We start from the raw sequence: 15,107 nt of genomic DNA on the forward strand, positions 1-15,107 counted from the left end.
GGGGGACACACGGTGTAAACACAGTCGTGGTTTTGATACGGGCGAGGCTTCGAAACCTCGGGTGCCCCGAGCCAAATGGCTCGGCCATATATTTTCTTCATCTCCTTTTCTTCTTATTTTTCAGTTATTTTTATTATATTTATGATTTTACTCACTTTTCATTCAATTTTTATGTTTTTGAATCAATGCTGGCTTTGCCATTGATCTGGGAGCAAATGTATTTGTTTTTTAATAGATTTGGCCTTAGATCATAATTTGATTGTCCCACTCTATATCACTTTTAAATTAGTTTGTGGTAGAGATGTGAGGGATCTTCCTCCGAAGATATCTTCGATTTGTATCGTAAACAGTCAAACTTGATGAATTTATCCAATACATAGCACACACTGTCAACACACAAAACCGAACCCTCTTATCTAAGCTAGAATGGATTCGAAATGCCCTTCCAAAATCCATTTGCATAACCGAATATGGAATAGCATTGTGAATCCATTCCAGCTCAAATGCGAGGGTTCGAGTTTGTGTGTTGACAGCGTGTGCTATGCACTAGACAAATTCATCAAGTTCAACATGTTCATTCTTGACATGAACTATGAAGAATGGGTACAGATTCCTCTTCCTTGTAATCCATGTGAAACATCCTTTCGCAAATTGATCGAGTGGGGAGGATGGGTGCACTTGGTTCTTGTTTCCGGAGCACGGGATATGGAGATATGGAGGCTGGGGAGGAAGGTTGACAGGAAGTGGGAGAATTGATCGATTAGCACTTTGAAAAAAGATTTCGAATTCTAAGCTAAGAGTTGAAGATGGGGAGATTATATGTACTTCCATACCATCAACACTCCATGTTCATTGTTCGAGCCATGAACGGGTGGAGGTGCTGGAGGCTGTGACCCATTTGATGTTTTCCAGTTCTTTTTTGGCGGCAATCCATTCGGAGGTGGTGTTAGCAGCCGAGGCAGAAGGCAGAGGAGAGGAGACGATGTGGTTCATCCCCTGAAGGTGTCTCTTGAGAAGCTCTATAATGGCACCTCAAAGAAACTCTCCCTCTCAGGGAATACCATCTGCTCAAAGTGCAAGGGCAATGGGTCAAAGTTTGGTGCTTCAATGACATGTGTTGGTTGTCAAGGATCAAGTATGAAGGTCCCCATAAGACAGTTGGGGCCTTCAATGATTCAACAGATTCAGCACCCATGCAATGACTGCAAGACCATTAGCGCTAAGGACCGCTGGCCACAATGCTAGGGTGAGAAGGGGATGCTAAATGGCCAGAATATCACCTTCCCAGGAGAAGCTCATAAAGCTCCAGATTAGCGCTCATAAAATCGAACTGGCGTTGGAAACCAGGCAAGAGCCGGTACTGAGTAATCGATAAACTGGCTGGTTCAATGGGTCTAATTGGGCAAGTCCAGGACAGTCAAAAAAGAGTTAAAAAAATAAAAAATACAAAAATATTTTTTAAAAAAAATATATAAGATATTTAAAGTATGATTAAATAAAACACATTCAACTGAAGTTGAAAATCAGCAAAAAAAAAAAAAAAAAGATCTATGCCTATCCAAATGAAGTTGAAAATAAGTGAAGACAAGATTTGTGCCCAGGGTTATACTTGAAAATTTCCAAAAAAAATGGAAAAATACCAAAATACTTTCCAATCTTTGCAAAGATTAAAAAGATTAAAAAACACACAAATCCCTTATTTTTTAGAATTTTTTATAAATATTTTAATTTTTTTTTAAAATACCCAACCGAATCACCAAAACCTGAGAGGTTCCGATTTGATCCGCTTGAGAACACTGCTCCGGATTGCATTACAGCTGATATTGTGTTTGTATTGCAACAAAAGGAGCACCCGAAGTTTAAGAGAAGGGGGATGACCTGTTTGTGGAACACACTCTCTCCCTTACTGAAGCACTCTGAGGTTTCCAGTTCGTGTTGACTCACCTTGATAACAGGCAACTGCTTATCAAGTCTAGCCCAGGGGAAGTAGTAAAGCCTAATCAATTCAAGGCGATATACGATGAGGGCATGCCCATGTATGGGAGCCCCTTCATGAAGGGGAAGCTGTACATCCACTTCACAGTTCAATTTCCAGACTTTTTGAGCCCTAAGCAGTGAAAGGCATTGGAAGCTGTGTGTCACAAACCTGGCACATGCAGTTTGCATGTCTTAACAAGAAACATTATTGTATATCGAAAAATATTTCATGTTTTACCAACTCCCCCCCCCCCCCCTCTCTCTCTCTTCAATGCAGCAAGGGAGTCTTTGCCCTAAGGTCTCGTTTGGTTTTTAGGATTCAGATTTCTGGGACTCACGTTTCAAGGAAATGTGTCAAAAATGTGTTTGGATGCACTTTGATGGAGGGTTCACATTTCAGCGGTAAATCACTTTCTACCTTTTAAGCCAAGTAGTTGGAAATATTAATTCCACCTAAACAGATGCATTTCATATTTCTTGAAACTGATAGAGTTCAAATTTTTGCTGTAAGTTGTATTGAACAAATTTTATGGAGTCTGCCTAAAGGAGAATTCTATTGACCAAGTTCAAACTTCAAAAGAAATTTTCTCGAATTTTATGGCACATCCAAGCTATCAAAATTCACATCAAATTGTTGTAAGGAGTTGTGTCCACCTTGTATCAAAAGTGAATGGTCTCATTTCACATTGTAAGAAATTGTGACCACCTTGTATGAAATGTAAATGGTTTCATTGTATACAATTCCTTATATAAATGTAGTTATAATATGTAAATATTACATGTATAGCGTTAATATATTTACAAAATATACTTAAATACCAACCAAGTTGCTAAACATACGTAGTTCATTACACAATGCTTTTTAAACGTGTTAATAAACATGGTAAAAAGAAAGTTTGTAAAAGTTTTTTCTTACAAAGTGTTTACATATGTAAATATTTTTCCAAAATATATTTAAATACCAAACAAGTCAATTTTCTATTTAACTTCCTATCTCTCTAATAAATGAAATGATTATGTTATGGTAATGATGTAATTTTGGAATAACTTAGAACATGGGTTTTCAATATGGATTGAAAATGATGCATGATGGACTTTCAGATTAATTGTTTTAAGCTCTTTAATTTATGAATTTTTATCTATGGTATGGCCCACTTGGGTCCATTATGGGCCTCTCCCTCTCCCCTCTCTCTCTCTTGTATTTGTCTCTGTCTCTTTGCATCTATCTCTTGCATTCATCTCGGTGAAAGGTTATAGCAATATGATCTGAGGGCGTAAATAAAATGAAATTCAGGCCTATCGCACACTTTGTTGCTTCACCATAAAATACGTCTTTATGAGTAATATATCATATCAAAATTTTGGGTATTGTTAGAAATGACATTGCAAGCTCGGTAAGTTTGAAATGTCTCCTCACTCTAGAAAAAAGGATTTAATAACCATAATATTGGACATGGATAATTTTTTGGCATAACAATAATTCATAAAAAAATTGGAATTCCCAGGAAAAACATATTCTAGGTAATCCAAATAGTGAATTTGCATCTTTCTGGTCTCTACCAATTGCTATCCAAACAACATACACTCATATTCAAGAAAATTCCAATTTTAGTAAAGATACACATTTCCACATGACAGGAAATTTCAGGAAACCAAACAGGCCCTAATGGACTCAAGGTCAGCCCAAAAAGAACCTCACTCTAAAAACTGACTTACTCTCATGATGTAAACCTACTAGGTCCTCCTTGAAGGTAGGGAGCCCAATACGCTTCCTTTTACCCTGGATACCATTTGTTGTCTAATCCTTTGTGCACATCCATCAACAACAAATTCCATGGCAAAGTCAAATAGCTGGCTTACATATTAAAACTGTCTATAAGTTTGTACCTTTGGGAAGAAGATCATCTTAGCTCATGGAAGGGTGGTTCCTACGAGGTGAAAGCCCCACCCAACACAAATGCACATTTGTCTTATCACCAAGTACATTTAAATGGGGGAAATAGTTTGATAGGGCTGCAGCCCTATTAAAATAAGTAAAGCCTTCCCTCACAACTCATCAAAAATTTGCAATTCAAGTGCTAGAAAAAACTTTCAAATCGATCATCTCAACTTGAACATTATGGTTTTACAAAAAAATTAACTTTTAAAAAGATAGTGTATATTGCAACAAATTATTTAGACCATCTATTTTATCATGAAAATAAGTGTTTTCAGATCCGCAAGATCTATACTATTTTTGGAGCTTCAAATTGTATTGTCTGTGTTGGAAATTAAATTTAGAGCCATCATGAAGATTGTTTATGCCGAAAGTGCTTTCCAAATGAAGATTTGAGGTGAGGCTTTATTTTGTTTTCATAAAGCCTAGGCCCTATAAAAACTTGATCCTTTAAATGATTCAGAGATAGAGAGAGAGAGAAAGAGATCTCAATTGTTTAAAGGTATTTCACAATTTGTGGACATCTCTTTCTCTCCAAGAAAGAAAAGAGTAATTTAATATAGTGATGTAAAAACAAAAAAAATATGCTTTGGATTTGGCTTATAAATTGGACTAGTACCATGAACATTGGAATAAAGCACCAACTAGACTCCATCAAACACCATGAAAGACCATCATGCATGGCTTCTCACCCTCCTGGTCAGCTTGCTCATGCTCAATATTTTCTCAGAGGCCGATGAAACTGAGAGACAGGCAAATTCTATTCATTCTCTTGCAAATTGCATCTTTTTTATTGGATGAGGTTTGTTTAAGGTGTCAACCTTAAACAATCACCGTAAGGTGCACCTCGAAACCTCGTTATAAGATTTGTTTTAGGTGTCAAACTCTTATGATCACCCTAAACTTTATTTTTCACCCCTATTATGAAATTGAAACTTCAAAGATAGTGTAGATCTAGCAAATCTATGACTACTTAAATATCTTGACAATGGATGGTCTAGATTATGTGTTACAAGATGTACTATTATAAATACTTAAAATTCAACTTTTCTTTCATATTCATATGTATCGAGTTGGGGATGATCAATTGGACAATTTTGTAATAACAAAACAACCTTTTCCTATGAGTTTGAGGTGCACCCTACTTGTACAGTATAAGGTTGACAACTTATATAAACTTTTTTTTTTTTTTTTGTTATTAAAAAAGAAAATTTAAAACACTTTGAGTGTTTGATAGAATAATCAATGTTTAAGTGAAAATTAACGGGTTTTGGGGCTTTTTTATGATAGTGGCTTGTGGACTTATACCTACGATAAATGTATAGTTAAGGCACAATTGAGAGAGACAGGAGGTCTAGGGGCTGATAGAGTATTGTGGTTTATGACAATGATGCAGGTTCACATTGTGTACCTGGGCCAACGTCCTCAAGGGGATTTCTCGGCTGCATCACACCACCTTGGTATATTGCAGCAAGTCCTAAGTGGCAGGTTTGGATCCGTTCCTAATAATCATAAGCCTTCATAAGGAACCATAACAATAATAATAATAATAATAATAATAATAATAATAATAATAATAATATTATTATTATTATTATTATTATTATTATTATTATTATTATTGACCCCTGAAAATTAAATTCGTTTTACGGTAACCACCTTTTATCCATCTGAAGCGATATTAAAAAGATTGTCAATATTTCATTCCATCCTCTCCAAATGTACCTACCAGCTTTTTCTATTTTGATCCTCATTAAGTGTTGTAAACTCTTTCAAATGACAATCAGGGCCTTTCTCTCTCTTCCCCCTTTACGTTTTATTTATCAAAACTACAAAAACAAAAATTTTGCATTCGGGTAAATAACAAAAGTACACTGAGCACCACCCACGTCCTTTTATGTTTGTATTGGCGCTGGTATGAAGAGAGAGATCATGATGCAAAGGATTAAGATTCGTAACGATATATTTTCTAAAGGTGAAAGCTTTGGACTTTTTTTTTAACTCGTCTCAAGCCCACGTAGAAGAAGGTGAGTTTTGTTAAGTAGACAATCAATATAAAACTTTATCAAAACTTTTCATGAATTGTTTTTTTACAGGATTGCATACAACGAGACCATTTATTTTTTATACAAGGTGGTCACAATTACTTACAACGATTCGATGTGAAATTTGATAGCTTGGGTGTTCCACAAAGTTCGAAAAAATTTCTTTTAAAGTTTGAGCTTGATCAATAGAATAAATGCAGCAATCTAATTTCACATCCAATAGTCAAGATCAATTGTGACCACTTTGTACCAAAGATAAATGGTCTCATTATATACTCTTTTTTTTCCCTATTACTCATTATGCTTATTATGATAATAATAATAATAAACAAATAAATAATAAGCCACTTTCCTTAAGTTCTTGTCGCATCACTTCACTAACCTTCCATGTTATGAATTGATCAGCTCAGCAACAAAATCATTAGTTTATAGCTATGGAAGAAGTTTCAATGGATTTGCAGCCAGGCTAACCCAACATGAGAGTGAGAAGTTGTCAGGTGAGTAATCTTTCTTTCCTAGTTACGAAAAGTAGATGCAGCTTAGATCGGAGCATTTATATTTTTCACACAAGTTGCAATGGACGTCACACACATGTCTGATACTGTAGATAATGGAGAATTTGTGCATATGTTTTTCTTTGTGAAATTTTAATGGCTAGGAACCGTTGCCAACCCATGAACACCATTGTGGGTCCTAGATTTAGCCCCGGTTCCCACAGTTTCTTAGCGGTTTTTTATATTATTTGTCATTTTCCTATCCAAAAAACACGGGAGAATCTGCGAGCCAGTAAAGAACCGGTGGACAACTGGTTTGGCCCACCAGTTTGGGTGTCTATCTCTGATTTTGTTTTTCTCTCCCCTAAAAACACATTTTGTTTCTCTATCTTGAAAACATGAAAAAACAGTACCTTTTTACAGGTTTGGATGGCGTGGTATCCGTTTTTCCTAGCAAGAACAAGCAGCTCCACACTACAAGATCATGGGATTTCATGGGCTTTTCTGATTCCGCTAACAGAAACCTGTCGATTGAAAACAATGTCGTAATAGGGGTGATTGATACAGGCATCTGGCCTGAATCAAAGAGCTTCAGTGATGAAGGGTTTGGCCCGCCTCCAATAAAGTGGAAGGGCATTTGCCAATCTTCTGCAAATTTCACTTGCAACAAGTACCTCCCTCTCTCTCTCTCTTTAAAAGAAAACGTGAAAAAAGCACTAAACACAACCATGCGCTATTTGGTGCTGCCACCTCGCTTCATGCGGATTCGGCTAAAGCTTCCGCCCTAACAGATATCTATATAAAAATATTTTTTTATTTTTTTAAAATTTATTATTATTATTATTATTATTATATATAAATATTTAATTTATTTATATTAAATTAAAAAAGTCTAAATCTTTTTTCGAATTGACCGAAGCCCCAATTCGCTTCGTTTTCTCATCAAATTAAAAAAACTCTAAAAATTATTGCTTTTAAGGACAATTTTCTCTCTCTTAAGGTACCCTTTACATTGGGGCAAATTTACATGTATAAACTTTAAAACACACATATTCCAAATTGAAATTTGCATAAATTGCATGCTTCGGACTCCTCTTCATTCTTGGAACCTCCCACTCATTGTTGAGGTTGTTGCCTTCGAATAATTTTAGTACATTATTTCAAAATTGCTCTTAACATACCCAAAATGCTCCTCGGCTAATATTCAAATGTCTGAAAATACCTTTAATCAAAATCAAAGTTCTTTCCGACATAAATATGATATTAGTTTATGAATCAAGCTTGGGCTTAAGTGGTTTGCAACTGCCAATTAGTACCCCTATATTTCAAGTTCGATTCCTTCGGCTAAACTACCCAAAAAAAGAAATGATATTAGCACCTACACAAGTGTAATGCAACTTAAAAGTTCTAATCATGCCAAAAGATATTATACTTCCATGGGTGTATGCTACCAATTAATTCCCTCCAGTAAAACCCCACCTATAATGAACTTTAGGTCCCCAAATTTTGTGGATGTAACTTCTTCAAGTCATAGGTTAACCTTAATAATATGCACTTGGAAAAAAATTGTCTCTAGCTTGAACAAAGACCATCCAACTTTTAAATCTTGAGTACTAGATATTACAAAACTCGTATTTTAATTATTATTTTTTAAAATAGTCATCTAGTGATCTTAGGTGGTTCCCAATATTTCAAATTGAAAAAGTCCTCCGGAGTAAGTCTTCTATCTGAGGGAGTAGAAGTAAATTATGCTCCCAAAAGAGCATCATGTACATACTCTTTAACTATATACATCACCAAACATACATCACATTACTTGACACATTCCAACATGGCTCTAAAACACCAGTAGCAGCATGCCATTTAGATTATTTTCTTTTTAAGAAACAAGATATTTCAAGTCTGAGACAAACAATCATGACATTACAAGTTACAGAAAGGAGAATGTGTAGTCTGTTCTGAGAGAGAAAGGGGTGGAAACATTGGGTTACTAAAGGAAGATGATGGAGAAGGGGAATAGCAAGAAAAAAGTTTAAGAGGGGAGATATATTCAATTGTCCCTTTATTAGGATGGATATATATTACTTTCATAACTCAAACATGATAATAATGTATGAAAACATTATTATTATTTTTTTTGGGTAATTCAATAGGGAAAATAGGCTACTCGTTTTTCTTTAAGCATTATTATTATTATTATTTTTTAAGGTGTTAGTGGGTAGTATCAGTGAGAATAGAACCACAAACATGATGACGAGGATGTGGGGTCCTGCCTATTTTAAAAGCCACTTATAACAACAACAATGATAATGTAAAAATAAAAATAAAATCAAAAAATAAAATCAAATGTCTCTCTCCTCACTTCAATATCTATCCATCATTTTGTATATGTAGGAAAATCATCGGAGCTCGTTTCTACAAATCTGATGGAGAAATCGACCCGGAATTTGAGGACCCATCGCCTCGTGACACCCAGGGCCATGGCAGTCACACTGCCTCCACATCCGCCGGCCGTGCCGTAGCGAATATCAGTTTATTTGGCCTCGCTACTGGCACAGCCCGGGGCGCGGTGCCCTCGGCTCGAATTGCTGTCTACAAAGTATGTTGGAGTAAAGGTTGCTCAGATGCTGATATCCTCGCAGCATTTGATGATGCCATAGCGGATGGTGTGGATGTCATCTCCTTATCGGTCGGATCACTCACAGTGTCTGATTATTTCGAAGACAGTATCGCCATAGGGTCCTTTCATGCTATGAGGAGCGGGGTTTTGACGTCGAATTCAGCTGGCAATAGTGGGCCCTTTCCAAGATCAGTGAGTAATGTGGCTCCATGGACTTTGACCGTGGCTGCGACCACCATGGATAGGAAGATTATAAGCAAGGTGGTGCTAGAAGATAATGAAACCATTGTGGTATGAGGCTCCTCCCTTTCTCTCTCACACATACACATGATAACACTGTACCTTTCCTGTTACTAAAATGGCCACTTGTATTTGATGTTTTTCGAATTGCCTCCCGCCGGGGCCTCACTATCAGCCCGAGATGAGTGAACTCGGCGAGTTTGAGTGGACTTGCTTGAGTAATGTACACCATCTAAAAAGGTTAAAAAATAGAAAAGAGGGAAAATTCGTTAAAAATGGTTAAAAATCAGAGAAAAGTTAAAAGAAATAATAGAAAATATTAAAAGACTACATAAGATGAAAAAAAGGTATATAAAAAATAAAAAAAAAGTTTACAATGAGATGATTTACTTTTGGCATAAGGTGGTCACCATTGATCTTGACTATTGGATGTGAAATTGGGTGGTTGTATTTATTTCATTGACCAAGCACAAGTTCAAAAGAAATTTTCTGGAGCCTTGTGATAAACACAAGCTATCAAATTTTTTATCGGATCACTATAATTAATTGTGACATCTTTGTACCAAAAGGTAAATGACCTCATTGTATACAATCCCATATAAAAAAAGACATTTAAAAATTTGAATTATACCACAAATATTTCAAAAAATAAAAAGAAAATGGCTCTTGTGATAAGAAAAGTTCCCATATCATCTTAACACCGTGAAAATCATCTAAAAACAGATTTCTAAATATTTTTTAACATTTTTAATGCATTATACATATTTTTTGGTGCCTCGCGAGTTGCCCTTGAAACTTGTCACAACTCAGCCTCGGCCATAGGCCGACACTGGGTCCTAGATTAATGCTTACATCCATTGGACACACTAGAACTCATAGGCCAGCTTCCATGACTCGAGTACTGGCTTTATTTTCTATTGTGTGGACAATTTGCAAGGCTACATTCCCCAAACAAAATAAAGAAAGAAACAAACAGTAACTCAGTAAGTGGAGGACCATGTGGGGTTTCAAAACTCATTGACCCGACTCAAGTTGTAATCGGTGGATGGGTAATCCCATGGTGAAGAAAATCCCAAAATCATCTATACCCCCATGTTAAAATTTTATTTTATTTTATTTTCTACTATATCATATGGTTGACTTGAAAATTGCTAAGGCCAGACATGTTGACCCCGAATCCGCCCTGTGGCTAAATTGGTCCTAGTTACTCTTCGAGACCTAACAATCCAAGGTCCGATCCCTATTTTTAAGACCATACTAAAAAAAGAAGTTTTGAGGATAGATTCAAGAAGCTGCCTTATACTTTGTGTTCACAAAGTTTCTAATAGAGTAAAGCATTGGTTGTGCAGGGGAGTTCCATAAACACTTTCAAGCTTGATGGTGATTCCATCCCTCTTATATACGGAGGGGATGCCCCAAATATTGCAGCAGGCTTCACTTCCGATGATTCATCGTAAGCAAAAGATATGAAGTAAAGGAGTTCATGTAGCAAATTGTGTATTTACTCCCAAGGACTAACTAAAGAAGGCATATGAGAATTTTTTTAGATTTGCAATTTCAGGATCCACTAAAGCATCACTAATAAGTGATTTATTTTCAGGAAAAAAAAAAAACATAACTTCAAATTATTTTTGAATGTGAAACAAACCAATGCATAAAGGGCTCTTCAAAATTGTGGTTCATGTTAGATGCTATTATTTTTCTCTCAGAATGATTGAGAAAATTTTCAGGAATAATTCCTTGGGACATCTGAATATTTCTTTTTAATCAATGGAGATAATATTGTGGAGATTTTGTCTAGACCTGAAATTTGAGGTACAATATTATTTTTGAAAAGTATTCAAAGAGACAATTTATTTTTAGTACAAAGAGGTCACAATCATTGATGTACGTGATCTTAAATCCAGTAGTTATGAGTGCATTATTGACTAGACGCAAAGTTTAATAAAAAAAAATTTCAAACTTCTTGCTACATTCAAGTCATCCAATTTGACATATAATGACTAATAGTAATTATGAACTCCATGTAACAAAGATAAGTGGTCTCATAATATACAATCCTTATTATTTTATCTGAGAATACTAAAAGGGCTATAGTGGGCCAGCTTGGCATGCCACTGTTCACTGCTCAAACCTTCTTTGCTTTCAAAACATTGATGTAGCATCCCTGTCATTACAAGAAAAAAATTTCTAACCATTCTAAATAAGAAGAACTAGTTTGATACGATTATAACCAATTATGACTAAGGATCACTTATAAAACTAAGGCTATTTCATAATCAAGTTTAGGGCCGTGCTATTTACTAATCTACAATTTATCACTTGTTAAGAACATACTTAGATCAATAGTCCCTTATTTATCAATTGTTAAGAACATGTTTTGTGGTTCTCAAGGTTGTCACCCTACAATCCATATTCCATTCCCACGATGGATCTTCTTTTCAAATGTATTTAACCATGCTGCAAACAGGGCAAAACCCAACCCATAATGCTTAGCTGTGTGGGATGCCATTCGGCTTCGGCCAGCAAGCCCATGTTGGTCTTGGGCTTTGCTGCTGCAAAACCGTTGGCTTGGCCAAGACCCAAGCCAATTCCCTAGCTCACAACAAATGTTTGCCCACGGAGGGTGAGTTGTGAATGCTTAACACATCCTTAAGATCACATAAGCAAAAAAGCAAATATCTAAGCATACAATCAAATGGTGAATATTCAATTCTTGTTTATTGGTATTCTTATTCAGGTTCTGTAGACCGAATTCTTTGGACAGCACATTAGTGAAGGGAAAGATTGTATTCTGTGATGGGATAAACAATGGGGAAGGAGCATTAGATGCTAATGCTTTGGGTATGATCATGAGATTTGTTGCATTTGACGATTTCGCCTTTTCTTATCCATTGCCAGCAACCCTTCTGGACATGATAGAAGGTGGGAAGGTTCTCTCATTCATGAACTCGTCCAGGTTAAGAAAATCTTATTTTTACTTCCTTTCCCAATAAATTTAGTTATTTTGCTTGGTAAATAATGATATGCAGTAAGATTTGATCCAGCCTACTAAAGTTCCAGTTGAAACATCTTAGAGCTTTGGTCTTTCTTCCTTTACCATCATTTATATTTTCTCTATTTCTATGTCATGTTGAGTGCTATATTATACTGGTGTTTTAACAGCAAGCCAAGAGCCAACATATTGAGCAGTGAGGCCGTAAAGGACCTGAATGCTCCCGAAGTGGTGTCCTTCTCTTCGAGAGGACCAAACCCTATTACACCAGAGATTCTCAAGGTATACAACTTATTATCCTTTTCTAGTTCTACTTGGTAAAAACTTGCGACATGAATTACTTATCAACCTCGGTGAACATCCATACACCTTGAAAAGACTTCAAATGAGTTTTCATCATTCTTCTGAAATATGTTAACAGTAGAATGTTTTCTCTTGGTTTCCTTGCCAATTTCTTTCAATGGTCACTAATCATATGGTTATATTTTGTGGTGCAGCCTGACATAAGCGCTCCAGGGGCTGACATTTTAGCTGCATGGTCACCTGTTGCTCCCATGTCACTATTTGAAGGGGACAAAAGGTCAGTGGACTACAACATAATCTCCGGTACCTCCATGTCGTGTCCTCATGCAAGTGGTGCAGCTGCCTATGTCAAATCTTTCCACCCAACATGGTCTCCTGCTGCCATCAAGTCTGCTCTCATGACCACAGGTAATGGCGCCCTTAACTGTCTTTATATCCTTCCTCTTTTACTATAGTATGTTTGGTTCAATGCTTGGAGATCACCGCCTCATCGGTACTAAGAATTTGTCTTGCCCAAGAATCATAAAATTTGGCATTTTGATGGAATTAATGAAGATGCAGCTTTTTGGTCCATTATGATGGCAAATGCTTATTTTGCATGAATTTGCATAAAAATTTCTTGCAGCTACTTCAGTGGGTCCCTTGGGTTATGGCAATGATGACGTGCTCTCCTCTGGTTCAGGCCATATTAATCCAATGAAAGCAGTTGATCCTGGCCTAGTATACGATGCAAATGAAGTGGATTACATTACAATGATGTGTAATCTGGGTTATGATACAGAGAAACTTAGGCTTGTGACTGGAGATAATAGTAGTTGCTCAAATGTCGCTAATGGTACCGTTTTGGATCTAAACTATCCTTCCTTTGCACTCCATGTCAGTAGTGGGACACCGTTCTTTGCCAATTTCTCAAGAACAGTTACAAATGTCGGTGTGCCAACATCAGTGTATTATGTGTCTGTGAATTCCACGACAGCACTTGAGGTCTCTGTTGAACCAACACAATTATCATTTGAAAAGATTGGCGAGAAGAAAACATTCATTGTGAAAGTTGAAGGATCATTGTCATGGCCATTCCAAGTTTCAACTTCACTAGTTTGGAGTGATGGTGTTCACATTGTGAGAAGTCCTATAGTTGTCTATCTTCTCTAGACTCCATTGAAATTAAACCTCCAGCTCCAGATCCCAAATAGCCAAGCCATATGCCTGTTTCTTTCATTATAAACTTCTCAATGTACTATTGTGAGAAATCCATCTCCCTACTCTAGGAGCCTTGTGCTAGAAATTTGAGGAACTCATTGAAGTTGGTCGTTTTCATTTGATTTTGAATAAGGAATCATTTTGTATCAGTTGAGAATGAGGCCTCTTTTTTTGGCAATCTATCCTGTAATAATGCCTAATTAGCAGACCATGGCTATGAGGCAATTATGTAATAACTAATTTTTTTTCCCAATTTTCAAGAAAAATAATTATTGGATAATTCTATGTGAATTTATATCTACATTTGTAAGTAGGAACCCCTTTTCATGTCATATTATGTGAAATCACTACAAAGAAACAGTTACATCCAAGCCATGTTTGCGGTACTTGGCCGAGTTACTAGGCCTCCCCAAACTTATTTTGGGCCTAGCAAACCTGATCCGTGCCTAGCTCTGCAACCCTTAACATATGGCCTGAAACGGGGCCTGGCCTAGGCCCGTTAATGGCCGTAGTTATGGTTAGTACATCATCTAGAGAAGAGAGTAGCAAGAGTACGGAGATGTGGTTTATAGAGAGAAAAGAGAGGTTTGCAGAGAAAGACAGAGAGAGAATAGCAAAATATGAGAGAGGGGGTTAAGCGGGGAGGGGGCGAAAATATGTACTATCGCCTGAATGCAAAGGATGATTAATAATTTATGGGAAAGGTTCATATAAGGCGTAACCTTATATAACAAAAGTGAGGCACCTCAAAAATCTCAAAAAAATTAGTTGGAGAAACCCTCCAAAACTGATAATTTCAATCTCGAAATGTATGAGTATAAAAGAAAGGATTTCAAGTCTTAAACATGGCACATCTTGTGATCCATTACCTAGACCGTTGATTTTCAAGCGTTCAGTCTACTCGAGCCATATCACTTTTAGAGTTTTAAATTTTATAAGTAAAAGTAGAAGCATATTTTCATGTCATCGTAAGAGTTTTCAACACTAAAACTATATCTTCCAACAGGATTTAGCGGTGATATATTCTGGTTAGATAATAAATAGCAACTGGCTGACCTTTGGAGAACATGTTATTTGAGCATTAATTTTTAAAAAATTACTCCATTTTGTATAAGATAAGTCGTCCAAGGTATACATTGAACAAAGCTAACTAAGGAAACTGATGGATATCATGTAAGAGAGCAAATATCATTTCTCTCCAATCAGCCAATTAAGCAGAAAACAACATAGATTGAAAATTTTACCAAAATCCGACAAGTAAAGCGAAGGAAACAAAAGTCATTTTGCATTAACAGGC

At 36.3% G+C, this 15,107-nt stretch overlaps 1 protein-coding gene and 1 pseudogene across 1 annotated transcript; both read left to right on the forward strand.

Annotated features, from left to right (window-relative positions):
- The first annotated feature begins 426 nt into the window (after positions 1-426).
- LOC18440228 (dnaJ protein homolog 2 pseudogene) lies at positions 427-2,118 on the forward strand (annotated as a pseudogene).
- A 2,444-nt stretch (positions 2,119-4,562) lies between these two features.
- On the forward strand, positions 4,563-14,101 carry LOC18440227 (cucumisin). Its single transcript, XM_020670948.2, has 10 exons — positions 4,563-4,666; positions 5,310-5,401; positions 6,364-6,455; positions 6,876-7,122; positions 8,847-9,363; positions 10,662-10,765; positions 12,053-12,271; positions 12,478-12,589; positions 12,805-13,018; positions 13,236-14,101. The coding sequence occupies exons 1-10, from the start codon at positions 4,577-4,579 to the stop codon at positions 13,760-13,762; spliced, it is 2,214 nt and encodes a 737-aa protein (XP_020526607.2). The 5' UTR covers positions 4,563-4,576; the 3' UTR covers positions 13,763-14,101.
- Positions 14,102-15,107: the final 1,006 nt, after the last annotated feature.

Source organism: Amborella trichopoda, chromosome 8 (genome assembly GCF_054954075.1).
Source record: "Amborella trichopoda isolate Santa Cruz 75 chromosome 8, AtrichopodaSantaCruz75HAP2 v2.0, whole genome shotgun sequence".
Lineage (NCBI taxonomy): Eukaryota > Viridiplantae > Streptophyta > Magnoliopsida > Amborellales > Amborellaceae > Amborella > Amborella trichopoda.

What these genes read in the sequence shown, in the direction of transcription:
- LOC18440227 (XM_020670948.2), top strand. Translation starts at nt 4,577, where the DNA reads ATGAAAGACCATCATGCATGGCTTCTCACCCTCCTGGTCAGCTTGCTC. An exon ending in GCAAATTTCACTTGCAACAA is followed by an intron (nt 7,123 to 8,846) that starts GTACCTCCCTCT and finishes TTGTATATGTAG; the next exon opens with GAAAATCATCGGAGCTCGTT. An exon ending in TTACACCAGAGATTCTCAAG is followed by an intron (nt 12,590 to 12,804) that starts GTATACAACTTA and finishes TTTGTGGTGCAG; the next exon opens with CCTGACATAAGCGCTCCAGG.